Genomic DNA, 20490 nt, shown 5'->3' with positions numbered 1-20490 from the left:
TGATAAACTTCTACATATTTCTATAGAATCCTTAAAAATAGTTCTTGGCTTTGTTTGCTTTGGCTAAATCCTGTTCAACTGGTGGATAACAAAGCATTGTATTTTGGTATGTATAACCAGCAATTAACAATGAGATGACATTCCTGAACCTCGTTGACTTGGGGATGATTTGTAATGACCGCCACTTATGACTGTTTGATATTTATTACCAGAAATGTGGACACATGAAGTCGTTTGAAGTCAAATGATATACCATTTTAAAGCTTATGATATATATTTTCTAAACACGAAATAAAACAAAATTGACCTGGGGCCGATTTTACGGCTGATTCGTGGTGTCCAATCGCACATTGTATCTTTGTTACAATCTTTACTTTTAACAATAGCAGACTACGAACGAAAGGAGACATTAAGATCACTTACATCACACTATTCATATTTTTTTGCTTTTTTGCTTTTTTTTTTCAACGAGATATCATGCACAACGGATATGCAATATACAGTAAGTAAAAAAGAATTAAGGTAGTAGTTGTGTTCACCCCAGTATATCCTAAATAAAGACAAATGTGTCAAAATTAAAACAAGCAACCAATGTCTGTACTCTTTAGCTCTGATTTAAGACATTATGTGTTGAAATTGGTTGAGAATTAAAGAAACGGTAATCCAAAACCTAATGAAGATACGAAATAAAAAGTTGCACTTTTGTGTTCTTATCAATGAATGCACGACGCTAGTTTTCCCGTGCTAATCAATGAAAGCACGGCGCTAGTTATCTTGTTCGCGAACGACACTTTGTGTACAAATCAATAGGGCATGCAATCATGCATCTTCCTTGGGTTTTTGGATCGTTGTGTCATTATTTCTTGAACAATTTCAACGAATGATGTCTTAAATTCGAGCTAAAAGATGCAGCTATTGGCTGTTGGTTCCAATTATGACATATCTGCCTTTGTTGAGGATATACAGGGGGTGAACGTACCTGGTACCTTAATTTTTTGGCTTGCTGTACAATGCAAGCAAAGTTAATATTATACATTAATGATAATAAATTCTAAGATTAATTACCTGCGCATGCGTCATACCACTTGCTCATTAGACCTACACCTCCTCGTGGTGCTTGGCCCTTTTCTGATTCCCAACAGTGTTGCCAGACGTCATACACCAAACGGCAATCCTTATTCGCCAATTGACAAACTGAATATCACGCAAAATCATGACAACAAACACAATAAGGGATCTAGAATGAGCGTTTATAGCGTTTCGACAGTATTTTTTGTGGGACATGAGAGCACCTCAGACGTATCGAATGGCATTCTGAATACGAAGCATGTCTTTTTGATATCAAATAATTTTCATTTTTTGAAATTCACGATATAATACAAATTTTATGACAAATTATCAAAATTTGATATTTTTCAATTTTTTTTATATAACAGTCCTCGAGCTAAATTTTATATATCTAATGATATATTCTTAAAGTGTATGTAGCTGGGAGGAAAAGCCGACGATCAATTGAAAATTTGAACCTTTTATATTGAAGATATGGATTTTTTTCCAAAAAAGACCTAATTTTTTTGGTATTTTGGGGAAAAAAATCCATATCTTCAATAAGAAAGGTCAAAATTTTCAATTGATCGTCGGTTTTTCATCCCACCTACATACAATAGATTTATAAATTTTACTTCGAGTACTGTTAAATATCAAAAATATCAATTTTTAATGATTTGCCATAAAATGTGTATTACATTGCGAATTTCAAAAAATCAAAATTATTTGATATCAGAAGGTCATTCTTCGTATTCAGAATGCAATTCGATATGTCTGATGTGCTCTAATGTCCCACAATAAATACTGTCCAAACGTTCATACCCCTTCCCTTAATGTAAAAGAAATTTGATGTTACTTGATAATAGAAGAAATTTGATGTTACTTTTATTGATGTTATTTGATGTTTGATGTGACAGTATATAGGGTTCAGCCCAATGAAATATTCGTGTCGCTGCACAACTCATATATCAAATTGTTCAACAGAGTCCGGAGAATCTGGTTACGCTATTTACGGATTTTTGTCATTGTTTAACCAAATATATGTCACATTTTAACTAGCTTTTTCTAAACTAAATGGAGTAGAAACTTCACTTGAGGTGCAGAGCATATGACACAAGGATATTCAATATCTATGATTTTCTGTGACCTTTGGGGTTTGACCTATGACCTCTTAAAACAATTACTATAAAAAAATGTGCGTTTTTAGTGGTTTTGCTCATTTTTACCAAAATGGACTCATTTTAACCATTTAAAACAATGTCTTGCAAAGTTTTAATTACAAAAAAAGGAAGAGGCCTCATACACTGGAACATGCCGGCGGCGAGTGGCATGATAGAGCCGGCAACTTGTGAAACCGCCCGACCGTATGGCATTTTCCATGTATTCAGTTAGTTTTGTGGGGTTCATTATCGAACCCCAACGGTTTTAGTTTGTATTTATATTATTTATTAACATACGCCTATTTGTTTGTGATGTTTCAAGCGTTTTAAAATTTCTAAATAATCCCATTCAATTACACGGTTGACGATGGCAATTAACTGAATTTAGAGAATGCACGGCGACCACCACCTGGGAACATGCAAACATTCAAACATTACCAACTAGCGCATGAGATCAAATTAATGATGCTTAATCGTAATTATTAATAATATTTAAATATACAGAAGACAGTTTTCATGGCAACGACCATTTACACACATTTTTTGTCAATTTTACAGTGAAATTTCCTCTAAATTTGGATAGCAATATAAAAAATTGATAGAAATATCATTACGAATTCAACTCAAAAGAAGAAAAAGGAAAAATGACACTAAGAAGAAATACGTACCCGCGTTTACTATGTCGACCACAAACCCCTTAACTGGCCAGATGTCGGTTCGCTGCAAATTTAAACAACATACTATATATATCTGATATCTAGAACAAAGAATTTTCTGGCTAATTTTCCTGGCCGAGTTATTAGGTGAGAAGGTCCCCACAGGGGTGGGGCGGTGGTCTTTCCATGAGACTGGGGATTATTTTACCAAAAAGGGGGTCTTTCCGTGAGACTGGGAAAATTAAGGGTCATACAAAGGTTTATACAAAATTTTCAAAAAGTCATCAACAATTGAAGACAAATAATGAAAAAAAACGGATCGAGTCATTCGGTGAGAGATTATCAGAAATTCGTCCTAAATTCTTGAAAAATGGGTTCTTTTGGTGACAGGAAAACGAAAAGGGGGTCATCGGGTGAGAGGGATTAAGTAAAACAAAAAGGGGTCATTGGGTTAGAGGGAGTTGATAAATGGTGCCAATGTGGTCACACATCCCCGTCACCCATTTCAGTGAGTTCACCGGGGGTAAATACTAAAGTTAATCAAGTGCCATACTCAATGACATATTTCTATTCTAGAAAATAGATGCACCCCTTTCATATAGAGGAGTTCGGATTTCCGTATTGTTGACTTGTTATGATTGCTGGAAAATCCAGACTTTAAAAGTGTCTAAATACAAAAATATCCTGCAAAAATAGTTTATAATCGAAACACCTGCAGTAATTTTAAGGGCTCATTTTGGAAAATTTCATAATGTTGTATAGTTACATTTTATTGCATTTCAAAGCTTTTTCGAGTCAACATTGGTAACTGGAATTCCAGTTGTTTTCAGCAAGCAAACCTGGAGTTCACACATGTCTTTTATTTAAAATAGTGCTATATGATTTGAGTTCGCCCCCCCCCAAAAGGGTGCAACATTCAGTTGTTTTCTGAAAGCAAACCTGCAAGTCCATACAATTCCTTTATTTAATATTCTCCTCTATTAGTGTGCAACTATTATCTATAATAACACAATGTGTCTCTCCATTATTCAGTGATAGGCCCTACTAGCAATATCACTCGATTATAGTACATGATAGTGGGAGTATGCTCGTTCAAAATTTGATTTTACAAAATCGCGTTTTTCCAGTTCGTATACAGTTTCTTACATGTAAATGTAATTAGATGTTCCATGTCCAACTGCAATATTCCATATTCTATCATTCTTTGTACTGGAGCCTGTAGAATGAGAAGAAAACAATTTTAATCTTTCGTAATCTTCCGCAATGAAATAATCCAAATTTTATGTTCCGTTTGGTATCATAAATTATAATGTCATCGTTTTCATTATCATTACGTTGTCATAAAAATGTTTCACACTAATACAATCATTGTCAGCGTAAGATTCATATCTGTATTTATCTGCATCATTTATCACTGTGCTTCGGTTATATATTTATAAATATGTACTTTGATAAAACAGGTGACTCGTGGGCACGACACACTAAGACCAGCAAGCGTGACCAAATCCTCATGCATTGACCACATATTATACAGAAAAGCATAGGAACCTATGTAGGTAAATATCATCAAATTTAAGTATTGAATGAACAGCAAAATACACGCGGGGGGGGGGGGGTCCGAATTTGTAATATGTTATCAAAAACAACATTTTGAAAGTATTTGACGACGGAAAATAATATTCAACTCCGGAAACGTTTACAGTATAATCACAAAAGTGAACAAATGGACAATGTTGCTGCATTGTAGTATCGTGTTGTTCCGCCTTGGCATTCAAATGTATAGGAAGACCATTATGTAGAGGGTCACTTCGAGACTTACTATCTACAAGCTGTTATGGTAGCGCGGAGGTGGTCACGTGCGTATTTATAAAAGCGCATTTATAAATATAACCGAAGTACACTGTTTATAAATAATAATAATAATCCATAGACATTATGCAGACCTTGTCCAGTGAGGGCAACCATATTACTAGTTGAGACTCCATTCTGCGTCAAGCTTATCAACGCCACAACCAAGGAGACTGACGACAATAGTATTGCAACAACTAAGAGCAGTAGGAACAGCCTATTTATACCAGAACCGCGCTCCTCTGCAAGAATTCTACCAGCATCACCTGAATCTAAAGTTTCCATATTCATTTTATAGAGAGACTATTTGTAAATTTAAAATACGGCTCTAATATCATTATAGTGTACGCATGATGTCCTAGATACAGTTTTATCGCATTCTGTTCATGTTGTGCGTTTCATCCTGTAAACATGGTAAATGATTTTAAAAACTGGTATCGTACTTGACCCACCATAGCCTATTAAGTCCCGGGGATAAAGTTGCTGATATATGCACGACTTTGGTACGTGACGTTGCAGTAGTGCCAAATTATGTAAAATAAAAATAAGTGCTTTAAACATTTTAAGAATTTAGGATGGTTTGAATAATTAAAGTCTTAATAAATAAGTAACATAAATAAATAAATAAATAAATAAATAAATAAATAAATAAATAATAAATGAATAAATAAATAAATGAATAAATAAATAAATAAATAAATAAATAAATACCGTAAAGACTTGCCTATGGTGCGCGTTCGCCTTAAGGGTAAATTTCACGTAGGCCTACAGATAGAGAGCTCTTTTTGCGATTTAGCGAATAAATATTTCTTTATATAAAAAGAGAAAGAAATATTCACATTTGTCTTCTTTTTATAGACTAAATTAAAATAATCGTATAAACTATACTCATTGGATAAGTTCGGAATAAGCTATGGGAGTAAGGAAATAAATAACTATCAAAGGGTACTTTAGGACCTAATTCCTGATTCTAGAAAAATACATCACTAAATTGATTGGATAAAAAAACATCATCCTATATATATATTTTGCCAAATGAAACATAGCACCTAATCCTTTAGCTAGTTATAATTGGCAATGGAAGTTAAATTTGAATATTTGGTCAATATATGATCCCCAATAAAATTTTTGTTAACACATTTTTTAATCTTTTTCATATCCACTTATTATTAAATTATAAAAAACCCTTAGCCAGTACTTCATATTTTGAATGCTTACTAGTGTTAAAATTGCATGTACTACCATTGTAAGGGATGTGCAATAAATATTAGCTCAGGGGGGTACAACTGCCCCCATCCCACAGCCTGCCAAAAATGCTTGCCTCCTCCTCCAAGTGACCGAGGTTCAGTAATTAGAGAATAAACGATAGGAATTTTTATTTTGCCTATCCTCTACCGTGTGATAGACGACAGGCAGGTCCAATATTTTGAGTAGTGGATGCCGGCGCAGCCGGTATCCACTACGATAAAAATATTGGACCTACCTGTCGTCTATCATAGGTAGAGGATAGGCAAAATAAAAATTCCTATCGTTTATTCTCATTCTTAGTCAGTCAAATATTATTTTAATAACTGTAAACTATTTTTTAAAGCAAAAATTAAGTTACCGTCATAAAAACTCCCCTTTTTTCTAAAATGAACGAAACTTGTTTACAACTTCACATCTTTTGTTGTGCGTACTGCTAGCGCGTGCGAGTATTCCGCACTGCATCTACGCATACAACGCGATACATACGCGCACCTCTATGAGCGTGTTACGCGTTATCAACACTCATGATGACGTGGGGTCGTCTACCGCCTGATAGACGACACCCAAAATCATGCGATTGTCCAATCAGATTATGTGTCTACGTATAGACCACTCCCACTGACTAAGAATGTCTTATGGTTAATTGTTGGTTATACATACCTAGACAAAATACAATCCTTTGTAACCCATCACTTGAACAGGATTTAGTAAAAGCAAATGATTCAACTAGAGTTATTTAACAATTCTTTAGACATAGGAAGAAGCTTATTATCTTCTTCAACAATAGGATTATTGATTTGTTTAAAAGGTGTTTGACTGGAGCTATCAAAATGAGATACATGTATAACCAAATTGAGGTACCTATGAATACGACCTTCAGCGTGCACCTTCCTGATCTGCTCCGTGACCCTATTCCCAATAGTAGCCATCTTAGCGACCATCCAAGGAATGACTGCAGGAATTACCACTACTCTCTCTGTTGTTATCATCAAGACCTTCGCCAAACCAAACTATTTGGAATCATGGGAATGTTGTATCTCATTTGGGGAATTGGTGATCTTAATGGAGGCGTAGTTGCAGGCGAGGTTTCGTCATAGTCTCTTAGGCACCGCATCTTACGAGTATTTTGATCCTATAGCGCTATCGGTGTCCAGTTCGGTACCTCAGGGCTTTTTCGTGACGGGAAGGGAAAAAAGAAAGGAATAAAGAGAGAAAACAAAGAAAGAAGTTGTTTGCTCTGGGTGGGATTCGAACCCGAGACCCTTCGCATGCCAAGCACTGGGTCGGCGACACCTTCCCACGGGTCTTGGGCTTCACTGGCCAGCGAAACCGTGCCTATATATCACTTAGGGCGATTGCGTCATCACGCCACGTGGGATGCACGCACGAACAGCGCATATATCAAGTAGTATTTTGTAGTACTTGGTCCTGTTAGGGTTAAGAATTATAATTTACATTATTCGTTTTTCATTCAAATAAAAAACGAAAGCACTTTGCAAATATTCAGGGTATGATGAAAAGAATCATCGGTACCTATCAGGGCACCCATAGTGCTATACGACCAAATAAGATGTGGTGCCTTACCATTTAGCATAGTTACCTATAGTTCGATATATCCATCATTTAACAATCACATCCCAAAATCTGACCACCACAAGTTGTGGAGTATGAGTTTAAAGGTCATTTTATCAGTGTACAGCCATATAGGGGTTAAAAGAACTGTGCCGTGACGCATGAGCATGCTAAAGATCCTAGTATTTATAGTAATTTATAGTAACACTTGGAACTTGAACAACGCCATATGTCAGGAAACAGGTCTTTGACACCCAATATACTTGCACTTTCAACCTTTGGAGCTTTCATTGATGAACTATGTCATTGAAAAATTGGTAACTCATATATCATGTATATTATGTTTTGCAAGTCCAATATTTTACTCACGGTTACGTGTTTGTGTGTTTTTTTTAATCGGACAATGTGCCAATTCATTTGCTGCACCACCACTAGCAATCCTGTCCCGGAGGCACTCCAACTTTGGGGGTGACGCGTATGTAGGGCTGTTAAGAACACCTTTTTCAGCATCGCTGTCAACCAAAGACCCCATATTTTTATGAGCTCATGCTCTGTAACCCAAAGACCCCATATTTTTTCTTTCGATCTGTCACCCAAGACCCTTATTATTTCCATCTGAACAGCAACGTGTCTTCTATCACTGATTGTGTTACTTCTTTGGAAATAGCAAGCCATTTGAAGCCATTTAGAACTAAAAATTTCGTATACATGACTTAGTGAGTGAATAAGCTCCATCATCCCGGTTGATAATATTGGTACCCACTCTGGGGATAAGTAAGATGATTGCCCGAGGTAGTGCAGCGGACAGTCCCCTGTTTACAATGTGCACACAGTATGACTAATTGGATTTTTGGAAACCAACCAATTGGTAAAAAGAACATGATAAATTCTGACAAAGCTTCATATTTTTAAGACATGATTGCAGAATATTATGATTTATTTAGCTCTTAAAATTGTGTAGTTTTTGAGATAATGCAATTTATGTGGATGTAAACTTCCCTGGGTAAACTTCTTCTGTTCAACACAAAGTCAATAGGAACCATGCATGACTGGGAACATGTCCTTGAACCAAAGTAGGCATACAGGCTGTATTATGACATCACACTATTTCAGCGAATTACCAGCCCTACATTACTTTAGCTTCCCCGTAATGTGGTGACAAATCAAATTCCGGAATGGCGGTTTTTGCCTGTACGGCAACGGATCAACACACATTACACAATAATCATGCGCAGTTCGCAGACGAGGAATGAAGTCCGCTTTCTTCGATTTAATTCTATTCTTTAAATTTGAATTACAAGATATCTATATGATGCAACCGGGGACTACAATGTGGCATTTTACTTCGCTGGTTCTGCTATCGCCTTCGCCACCATCCTCTTTTACGTTACCTGTGTCTTAAAAAATCGCATTATCCTCAACCTATATGAACAATATCAACAAGGTCAACTCGAGAAAGGCGGGAACAGCATGGATAGATTCGACGAAATAACAACGATAAACGAACATATTGAAGAGTATGATATTCCCGGAGTTTTCAAAATGGAGGACAACAGCGCAGGTGTGAAGGAGGAAGAGACAGCGTCACAAAGTAGCGTCGCCCCGGCAGACGACGGGATTGCCGCAAAAAATATCGGTCACGTATTTTACCATTTTGAAATACATGACTCTTGTGGTACCGTGAGTCGTTTGAAAGAAACAAGTGTGTGAAAAAGACGATTTCAGATAGTACTTTTAGTATTTAGCATTTTTGTCAACTGGGCCCTAATTCTTTCGTTCAATATTGAAAACAGAATATTACATGTTGCTCACATGGGCCTTGTTAATAGTGTACTAGTAGTAAGCCTATACCCACAATTTCGGATACTAAGAAATAGGCCAATAATTAACAATAGACTTTCTACACCAAAGAAAGTGGCATTTCGCAATAATTATAAGAAACGTATACCTCTGTCCGCCGTTGGGGTTATGTGAAGACTCGCTGAGAGTGAATCTTCTCATTTACCATGTATACTTGTGCCATATAATGGTAAGTGTGTGTTATTACTCATGCTTTTATTACTCTTGCCGAAAACTGTCTGCTGTGATCCTGAAACTAGTATACTAAAGGTTTCATCGTTGCAGGGATATGCAGAAGGTTGGGGGTCTTAGGAAGTGACTATACAAAATTGAGGAAATGATGTCATGTGGGATAACAAAAAAAAAGGATAGCAATCCTTTGCTCAGAATAAATCACTTTCTACATCACTGTAGCTCTGTAAAGTGTGCTGAGGCTTGTGGGTTTATACCTGTGATTAGCGCTTTTGTTGTCAAAAAATGCCTACTAATGAATGGTGGACGTATACTCAAGAAACAACACAGTGACCTTTGTTAAGTGTTGCTTTTTCATTAAGGGATCTAAAATGAGCGTTTATTGCGTTTCGACAGTATTTTTTGTAGGACATGATAGCACCTCAGACCTATCGAATTGCATTCTGAATACGAAGCATGTCTTTCTGATATCAAGTAATTTTCATTTTTGAAAATCACAATATAATACAAATTTTATGACAAATTATAAAAATTTGATATTTTTCAAATTTTGATATATAACAGTCCTCGAAGTAAATTATATAAATCTAATGATATATTCTTAAAGTGTATGTAGCAGGGAGGAAAAGCCGACGGTCAATTGAAATTTTGACCTTTCATATTGAAGATATGGATTTTTTTCCCAAAAAGACCTATTTGTTTTTTGGTGTTTTGGGAAAAAAAATCCATATCTTCAATACGAAAGGTCAAAATTCTTCGTATTCAGAATGCAATTCGATATGTCTGATGTGCTCTGATGTCCCAAAATAAATACTGTCCAAACGTTCATACCCCAGCCCTTAAGTTGTTATATATTTTGATTTAAACCATTGTTCATGTTCAAGTAGTTGTGTGTATATGTACTTTATATTCCTATATAATCTACTATATTAATGCAATGAGATGTGTTATTATAAGAAACTTAAATCTATGTCCGCCGTTGTGGGTCTGTGAAGAATCACTGAGAGTGAATCATCTCATTTATAGTACTTGTGCCATATAATGGTATTTAAAAGTGTGTGTCGTGTGGGGGTGTGTGTGTGTGTTCCTATATACTATAATATTGTGATGTGCAATTATTTATACAGCAGAAAACGTAGAATATACGTGTAGAACAGAGTCGTATTTATAAATACGCACGTGACCCATGGGCACGACATACCAAGACCAACAAACGTGACCAACTCCTAATTAATTGAATAGCAAAATTATTACACAGAGGGAATTCCGAATTTGCATATGTTAAAAACAACATTTTGAAAGTATTTGCCGACAGAAAAAAATTACCAACGGAAAAGTTGGACAAAATAGACAATTTTGCTGCACATCCTCGCCTTGTTTATCGTCTTTGCATTCAAGTGTATAGGAAGATCACCCGCTATGTAGAAGGTCACTTCGAGACTTACTGTCTACAAGCTGTTATGGCAGCACGGAGGTGGTCACGTGCGTATTTATAAATACTTATTTATTAATTAGTCGAAGCATACTGACCTTTGGAACATTCTTCAAAGTGAATAACATTCACTTATAAAGAAATACGTTTACACTTCAACTACACGATATTTTTTGAAACACCATGTATATTAACATCAGCGGGTAAGCTTATACGTTATAAAAACGTTCGATAATATAAGATGTTTATACTACCCAGCAAACGCAAAAAGTTTTCGACATCATTCGCAAAAGGTTGTCAGAAAACGTTTAAATATCGTGTTACATAAAGGGTATATTAAGGGTATAAAACGTTTTCATAACATTAAAAAACATTTTTTGATAATCTACTGCCCAGCAAACACAAAATGTTTTACAGAAAACGTATTAATGTCGGGTTATATAAAGGGTATAAAAACGTGTTAATAACATTCCAAAAACATTTTTGAAAATTTGATACAAAACATTCTAAACAGAATGTTATGTTGGGGTTAAAAATATATTTTGCGAAAAATATTTGCCTAAAATATTTGCAATAACGTTTTAAAAACGTTTTCATGACCTTTATATAACCCGACATTTAAATGTTATTAAAACGTTTTTAAAATAACATCTTAACATTTCTGTGTTTGCTGGGTGCAAATAGTTTAACATAATGTTATTTAAGTGTTGACAAAATATTTGCAAAATATGTTTGCAAAACTAGTTTACAATAGCATTTTGAAAACATTTTAAAAATATCGTTGTAGTGTGTTTTCATACAAAACGTTTTAAGCGTTTTCATGATCTTTATATAACCCGACAAAACGTTTTTACCTAAACCAAAAGCCAAAATAAAACTTATTCAAAACATTTTTAAAACGTTTTTGTGTTTGCTGGGTAGTAGCTCGTCAAATTCCGTATGTCATAGTACAGAGACTATTTATTTAATATCCTATGCATATTTCCTTTGGATCTCTTCCGGGCATATGACCTGTAAAATAAGAATAAAATACGGTGCGAACTGTTAAACTGCTAACCATTGAAATTTGTTCTCTACTTTGAAATTGAAGAAGTGTTATTGCCAGTTTTGCGGTTACGAAAACACATCAACATTTAGTGGAACGAAAACCTCTTTACCATGGATACTAAGAAAAACTGTAGTACAAAAATCATGCCATATTATGATATAAAATAGGCGTGAAATTAATCATTTATATAAAAGTTAAAGATATGATATTACTTGTTTTATTATATTGTTATAATACACAAACAGGATATTAAAACAAGAAAACAGAGTCCAAAATCCAGAAGATGCGAACATTGACATAATAAGTATGCATAAATAGTAACGCAGCTGTTATAAATACTCCTATAGCTTCAGAATAATTATTTTCACAATATTTCAACATAAAAAGAAGTATGCTTTATTCACTCGCATATTGATACCCAATGTGTCCAATTTTGTTTAATATATAGTAACAATGCATCAGTGTTTTAAAAGAAAAATACCCGAATTTAAAAGTTGCAGCTATTTGTATTGATTTGAAGTATAAGCGCGAAGATAATGACGGGCCTTACGTGCTACAATTCTAGCATAATAACCTTTGATCCTTGTAAACTGCAACTTTTAAATTCGGGTATTTTTCTTTAAAAGCACTACTGTGTTGTTAATATTGAACGACATTTGACAAATTAATGAGGTATCAAAATCCCGGGATCAAAATGCGGGCAAAATAAATTCACCATTCTCTCTATGTTGAGATATTGTGAAAACAATTATTACTTCTGAGTCTATAGGCGTATTTATAACAGCTGCGTTACTTTTTGTGCAGACTTACTAAACGCTTAATTGTGTGTGTGTGTGTGGGGGGGGGGTGGTTGAGATTAAGGTACTGTCGCAGAAAGTTTCCCAATAATACGGTATATATATGAGCATATTTGCAACATTATCATCGGGCATTATCCTCCAAAATATACAATACCATGTTTGTCTTTAACATCCTGGCATATCTCCCAATATTGCGATGTTTGCATAAGTCGTTCAAATGCAGGATCCCACCATTCCAATAGAGGCATATCCATACGCATCATAAGAGCGAAACCTGAATAGCCCAAGGAGCAGTCCATTACAGGATTGTCTAGTTTAGTCAAGCCAGGTGGTAAGACGACACGGCTTTCTACAATACACGCATCCACCTAGCACAAAATGAAACACAAAATATTAAAATAAAGTTGAACATATAAGAATAGGTTTAAATAATTGGAGACATTGTGAGTTTTTCCCCGTGTGTGTACGTGTTGGCGTGTATATGTATATAGGGGTGGGGTGGGGGGTGTTGGGCGGGGTGTTTGTTTTGCATTTACTTTGATTATTTGGACATGACAACCTACTACCCCTGCTATTTTGGAGGATTTATTGACTTCATAGGTGTTCCTCATTTTTCAGATCCTCTGATTAGACTTCTCCGTAGTCCACTTGCCCATTTTGCATACTCTGGCTATTACATTTAAGCATAAAACTCTGATTTGTATTAATTTTTGTGCAATTGATAGATTTTCACATCTGATCTTTTCAGAAACCGTACTCCCTCTGTTTGTTAGCTTCCAAAGTGGATTTTTTACTCGGGCTTTTGCGATCATTAAACTGGTAGATTCCAAAATCAGAATTGTTCAGTATTAAAGTGTGCCATTATGCAAGATATGCTGCATTCAATAACATAAGTATACTTTACTTTTACTGTCACTAATTATATAAACTATGTATGACCATTTTACCATAAATTATAATACACATCAGTATAAATTTGAGTTCAACAGGATGCGTTCATCATGATTAATAATAACATATTTTTATTTATCAAAATTTGACTATGGCATAGTCTACTGATATAATGAGTAATATGTGTGTCAGTAGTGGATAGAGGTGTAAATTGGTATGTGTTTTCATTCTGCATTTTTATAATAAGATGGTAACATTAATCGGAGGGGTCAGACCAGCATTGAGCTAACCTACCCGGGAACCTACCTCACCAGAAAGAACAGCGTTTAACATGTCAGCACTCGTATCATAGTGTTGTATTTGCGAGACCGACAGTGTAGATCCCTGCAAAGAAAAAGGATAGCAAATGCCGTAAACATGGTAAACATAGTAAGAAAGAAGCACAGAACGGAGCAGCGACAGTTATGATTTGAAGTAGTAGGGCCTAAGACAAATAATTGCAGATTAATTGTGTTTGCTACACTAGTGCCGGATATGAGGTCGGACGCTCGGCAAATCTATCAATAACAACATATGTAAGGTGCTTATCCTATAAAACGCTTTAAATTATAACGCTCTAAAAAGGCGTAGGAAAACAGTACGGAGCGTTTTTAGAGCGTTTTATTTAAAAGGCGCCCCATGAATGTGTACCAAAAATCGCTCCTCCCTCGACTTGCCAAAAATCGCTTGCCCTCCCCCCTTTCGGGTCGCCAAAATTTTCTTGCCCCCCTCCAATTTAAACCTCCCCAAGGCTCTTAATTATTGCACAGCCCCTTAAAACAAAAGGCCACACGAATGTCCCCAGCAAACACAAATCGTTTTCGACATTATTCGCATAAGGTTAGGAAAGATTGAAAGAAATCGTTTGAAAGTCGGATTATATTAAGGGCTGGGGTATGAACGTTTGGACAGTATTTATTTTGGGACATTAGAGCACATCAGACATATCGAATTGCATTCTGAATACGAAGAATGTCATTCTGATATCAAATAATTTTGAATTTTGAAATTCGCAATTTAGTACACATTTTATGGCAAATCATTAAAAATTGATATTTTTGATATTTAACAGTACTTGAAGTAAACTTTATAAATCTGATGATTTATACTTAAAGTGTATGTAGGTGGGTTGAAAAGCCGACGATCAATTGAAAATTTTGACCTTTCGTATTGAAGATATGGATTTTTTCCCCAAAACACCAAAAAAAATTAGGTCTTTTGGGAAAAAATCCATATCTTCAATATGAAAGGTCAAAATTTTCAATTGACCGTCGGCTTTTCCTCCCTGCTACATACACTTTAAGAATATATCATTAGATTTATATAATTTACTTCGAGGACTGTTATATATAAAAATTCGAAAAATATCAAATTTTTATAATTTGTCATAAAATTTGTATTATATTGTGATTTTCAAAAAATGAAAATTATTTGATATCAGAAAGACATGCTTCGTATTCAGAATACAATTCGATAGGTCTAAGGTGCTCTCATGTGCCACAAAAAATACTATCGAAACCCAATAAACGCTAATTTTAGATCCCTTAATGGTATAAAACGTTTCAAAACATTTAAACACGGTTAGTGAAAGGTTGTTGTAAACAAGTCTAACATGATGTTATTTAATTGTTGAGTAAATATTTTGGTCAAAATGTTTGCAAAAATATTTTACAATAATATTTTGACAACATTTTAAAATGTTGTAGTGTTTTCCCACAAAAACGTTTTATAACGTTGTCATGACCTTCACAAGCCCGACATTTAATGTTATAAAAACGTTTTTACCACACCTCAAACCCAAGAGCTTAATCAGGGACTGCGGATTCCCCCCGGGTTTTTTTGTTGCCGCACACAATATCAAGAAATGTTCACCATAAAATACCATGGTAAACAATGATTTATAGGATTTCTTAGGCTTGTTTTTAATATAAACTCATCCCGAAAAGAAAGTATCCAGTTTAATTTTGGTCCATAAGTCAAAGAAGGGGTGTTAAATCAAGACCTACCAAAAGTATGTTACTGATAAATTTATGCCGCACAGTTTGATACCTCATTTGTCAAAATCGATGGAGAGATTAATGACACAATGACTATTTGAATACAATCACCTCAATTATAAAAGTTGCAGTAATTGCTATTGATTTGGTCCTGCTACTCAATATTCATTTTGTTTTACAGAGAGCATGTGCCGCAGATGTCTGGCAGTCATTGATGGACAGCAGGAGGACATACCAGATATTGACAGTGAAGTGTGAAGGGTAAAACATTGAGGAAGGAGTAAAAGAGTATCTGTATTCAATAAAACACATGAAGTGAAGTCGAACAGTCTTAGTCCGTCTCTGATATGGTGTACCTTAATGAAGAATCAGGAGAGGCAGGAAAGCGACATCAATAGGAATTACTGCAACTTTAATATCCTGGGTAGGTACATTCAAAAGGTCATTGTGTCATCAATTCTGCATTGATTTGGACAAATGAGGTATCAAAATGTACGCAATAAGTTTATCTGTAACATACTTTGGGTAGGTCTTGATTTAAGACCCCATCTTTGACTTATGGACCAAAATCAAAATGGATACTTTCTTTTTGGGATGAGTTTAGTTGTGCAGTACCAATTACAAAATATTTTAATAACATTAAATTTGTATGTGCATTTTTAACTAAATATGAAAATTCAAATATGAAAAACAAAACAAACACACACACAAACAAACAAACAAATTTAAACAAAACACGAAAAATTAAGTAAAGAACGCGACCATATTTTTGTCAGATTTTAGGGTCGGTCGAAAAGGGCAATACTACCTTTTTGATAGTTAACCATTATTTAAAATAAGACCGCTATTTGGCCGTGAATTTAAAACATACCTTTATAGAAGTTTGACGAGCTAAACAGAATTCATCATTGATAAATCCATCTATAAAACCAAACGTCATATTTGTTACATCTGTAGGATTGAATCCACGTGGGTTTCCAGTCTTGATGACGAAAGAGAAATCTATAGGTTTTGAAAACGACTTGCTGAATTTGAATGTCCGAGCTCTGGTGTGACCTTTGATCCAACCTGTAAGTTAACGTTCCAAGGTTCAGAGTAACAACAACAACAACAACAACAACAAAAAACAGAACAAACAGACGAACAAAACATTTACTATATTGTGTCTTTGTTACAATACATCTTTACTTTTAATAATAGCAGACTACGGACGAAAGGAGAATTCAAGATCAGTTAGTTCACTTACATCACAATATCATTTATGATAGGTTATTTATGGATTGTCTAGGGTGTGCGCTCTTGAAGCAGCAAAGTCCCTGATTTGTTGTTAAATGGTTTATGGAATGATGTGGGCCGTAGTGGTCAGCGACAACCTGTAAAGTGTGCTGAGGCTTGTGGATCAATGTCTATGCGTTGTGCCTGTGCGTAGCGCACTATAAATCACTGCGGTTTTTTGTTTTTGTTTTTTTATCAATATTTTTTGCTTTTTTTTTCAACGAGATATCATGCACAACGGATATGCAATATACAATGCAAGCACAGTTAATATAATACATTAATGATAATAAATTATAAAATTAATTACCTGCGCATGCGTCATACCACTCGCTCATTAGACCTATACCTCCTCGTGGTTCTTGGCCCTTTTCTGAATCCCAACAGCGTTGCCAGACGTCATACACCAAACGGCAATCCTTATTTGCCAATTGACAAACTGAACATCACGCAAAATCATAATAACAAACACAATGTAAAAGAAATTTGATAATAGAAAAATCATAACGATTTATACTTTGCTGATTAAATGTAAAAAAATGTGAGAGTATATAGGGGTCAGTCCCATGAAATATTCATGTCGCTGGACAGATGTTTCGAATGAACAATTTAACTCATATATCAAATTGTTCAACAGAGTCCGGAGAGTCTGCCATGTTGGCAAATTTGTAACGGTTACGCTATTTACGGATTTTTGTCATTGTTTAACCAAATATATGTCACATTTTAACTAGCTATTTCTAAACTAAATGGAATAGAAACTTCATTTGAGGTGCAGAAGGATATTTAATATCTATGTTTTTCTGTGACCTTTGGGGTTTGGCCTATGACCTCTTAAAACAATTACTATAAAAAACGCGCGTTTTTAGTGGTTTTGCTCATTTTTACCAAAATGGACTCCTTTTAACCATTTCAAACAATTTCTTGCATCTGTGAAGTTTTAATTACAAACAAGGGAAGAGGCCCGCGCATCATGCACTAGAACATGCAAACATTAAAACATTACCAACTAGCGCACGAGATCAAATCAATGATGCTTAATCGTAATTATTAATATTTCAATATACAGAAGACAGTTCTCATGGCAACGACCATTTACACACATTTTTTGTCAATTTTACAGGGAAATTTGCTCTAAATTTGGATAGCAATATAAAAGGTTGATAGAAATATCATTATAAATTCAACTCAAAAGAAGAAGAAGGAAAAAAAGACACTATGAAGAAACACGTACCCGCGTTTACTATGTCGACCATAAACCCCTTTAACTGGCCAGATGTCGGTTCGCTGCAAAATTAGAAAACATACTATATATACTATATATACTGATATCTAGAACCAAGCATTTTCTGGCCAATTTTTCTGGCCGAGTAATTCGGTGGTCTTTCCGCGAGACTGGGGAATATTTTACCCAAAAAAGGGGTCTTTCCGTGAGACTGGGACAATTAAGGGTCAAAGTATAAAAGTTTATACAAAATTTTCAAAAAGTCATCAACACTTGAAAGACAAATAATGAAAAAACGGATCGAGTCATTCGGTGAGGGATTATCAGAAATTTGTCCTAAATTCTTGAAAAAATGTGTTCTTTTGGTGACAGGAAAACGAAAAAGGGGTCATCGAGTGAGAGGGATTAAGTAAAACAAAAAGGGGTCATTGGGTGAGAGGGAGTTAAAAAAAATAGGGGTCAATGTGGTCGCACATCCCCGTCACCCATTTTTAGTGAGTGCCCCGGGGTAAATCCCAAAGTTAATCAAGTTCCATACTCAATGAGCTATTCTAGAATATAGATACACACACCCTATGGAGGAGTTCGGATTTCCGTACCTGTTGACCAGTTGTGATTGCTGGAAAAATCCAGACTTTAAAAGTGTTTAAATACAAAAATATCCTGCAAAAATAATTTCAAGGGCTCATTTTGGAAAATTTCATAATTTTGTAATACATTTTATTGCATTTCAAAGCCTTTTCGGGTCAACCTTGGCAACTGGAATTCCAGTTGTTTTCAGCAAGCAAACCTGAAAGTTCAAACATGTCTTTTATTTAAAATAGTGCTATATGATTTGAGCTCGCCACCCAAAAAGGGTGGCGGCGTTGCATTTTCCCAGATCCTTCCGCCAAAACTGTTTATAACTTGACAACCACATGCACGTACTACATAATGGCTAAAACTCCATTATGCTGTGCGAAATTCAGTTGTTTTCAGGAAGCAAACCTACAGGTCCATACATTGCCTTTATTCAATGTTGTTCTCTATTAGGGGATGTGCAATTATTTTCTGGAATATCCCAATATGTCTCTCCATTATTCAGTGATATGCCATACTAGCAATATCACTCAATTATTGCACATGATAGTGGGAATATGCTCTTTCAAACTTTGGTTAAAAAACGCGTTTATTCCAATTAGTATACAGTTTCTTACATGTAAATGTAATTAGATGTTGTATGTCCAACTGCAATATTCCATATTCTATCATTCTTCGTACTGGAGCCTGTAGAATGAGAAGAAAACAATTTTAATCTTTCGTAATCTTCCGCAATGAAATAATCCAAATTTTATGTTCCGTTTGGTATCATAAATTATAATATCATCGTTTTCATTATCATTACGTTGTCATAAAAATGTTTCACACTAATACAAGCATTGTCAGCGTAAGATTCATATCTGTATTTATCTGCATCATTTATCACTGTGCTTCGGTTATATATTTATAAATATGCACTTTTATAAAACGTGGGCACGACACACTAAGACCAGCAAGCGTGACCAAATCATCATGCATTGACCACATTTAAGTATTGAATGAACAGCAAAATACACGCGGGGGGGTATTGAAAGTATTTGACGACGGAAAATAATATTCAACTCCGGAAACGTTTACAGTATAATCACAAAAGAAAACAAATAGACAATGTTGCTGCATTGTAGTCTCGTGTTGTTCCACCTTGGCATTCAAATGTATAGGAAGACCATTATGTAGAGGGTCACTTCGAGACTTACTATCTACAAGCTGTTATGGTAGCGCGGAGGTGGTCACGTGCGTATTTATAAAAGCGCATTTATAAATATAACCGAAATACACTGTTTATAAATAATAATAATAATCCATAGACAGTATACAGACCTTGTCCAGTGAGGGCAACCATATTACTAGTTGAGACTCCATTCTGCGTCAAGCTTATCAACGCCACAACCAAGGAGACTGACGACAATAGTATTCCAACAACTAAGAGCAGTAGGAACAGCTTATTTATACCAGAACCGCGCTCCTCTGCAAGAATTCTACCAGTATCACCTGAATCTAAAGTTTCCATATTCATTTTATAGAGAGACTATTTGTAAATTTAAAATACGGCTCTAATATCATTATAGTATACGCATGATGTCCTAGATACAGTTTTATCGCATTCTGTTGTGCGTTTCATCGTGTAAACATGGTAAAGGAT

General features: G+C 35.1%; 1 protein-coding gene across 3 annotated transcripts in view; it reads right to left on the bottom strand.

Annotated features, from left to right (window-relative positions):
- Positions 1–20490, bottom strand: part of LOC140141283 (uncharacterized) — a 26415-nt gene extending 5925 nt beyond the window's left edge. Inside the window, exons 1-8 of one of the 3 annotated variants that reach the window (XM_072163097.1) lie at positions 20169–20488; positions 19466–19535; positions 18279–18331; positions 17355–17483; positions 16641–16837; positions 14040–14117; positions 12997–13210; positions 10706–12005 (exon numbers count right to left, since the gene is read on the bottom strand). In XM_072163097.1, the coding sequence (XP_072019198.1) occupies positions 11959–12005; positions 12997–13210; positions 14040–14117; positions 16641–16837; positions 17355–17483; positions 18279–18331; positions 19466–19535; positions 20169–20364 (984 nt within the window). In that variant the 5' untranslated portion in view covers positions 20365–20488 and the 3' untranslated portion in view covers positions 10706–11958. Of the gene's footprint in view, positions 1–1065; positions 1195–10705; positions 12006–12996; positions 13211–14039; positions 14118–16640; positions 16838–17354; positions 17484–18278; positions 18332–19465; positions 19536–20168 lie in introns of those variants that run through there. The other 2 variants (XR_011857390.1, XR_011857391.1) reach the window with 2 other exon arrangements.

Source organism: Amphiura filiformis, chromosome 19 (genome assembly GCF_039555335.1).
Source record: "Amphiura filiformis chromosome 19, Afil_fr2py, whole genome shotgun sequence".
In the NCBI taxonomy this organism is placed as follows: domain Eukaryota; kingdom Metazoa; phylum Echinodermata; class Ophiuroidea; order Amphilepidida; family Amphiuridae; genus Amphiura; species Amphiura filiformis.
This window is presented reverse-complemented; position numbering and strand designations above follow the sequence as displayed.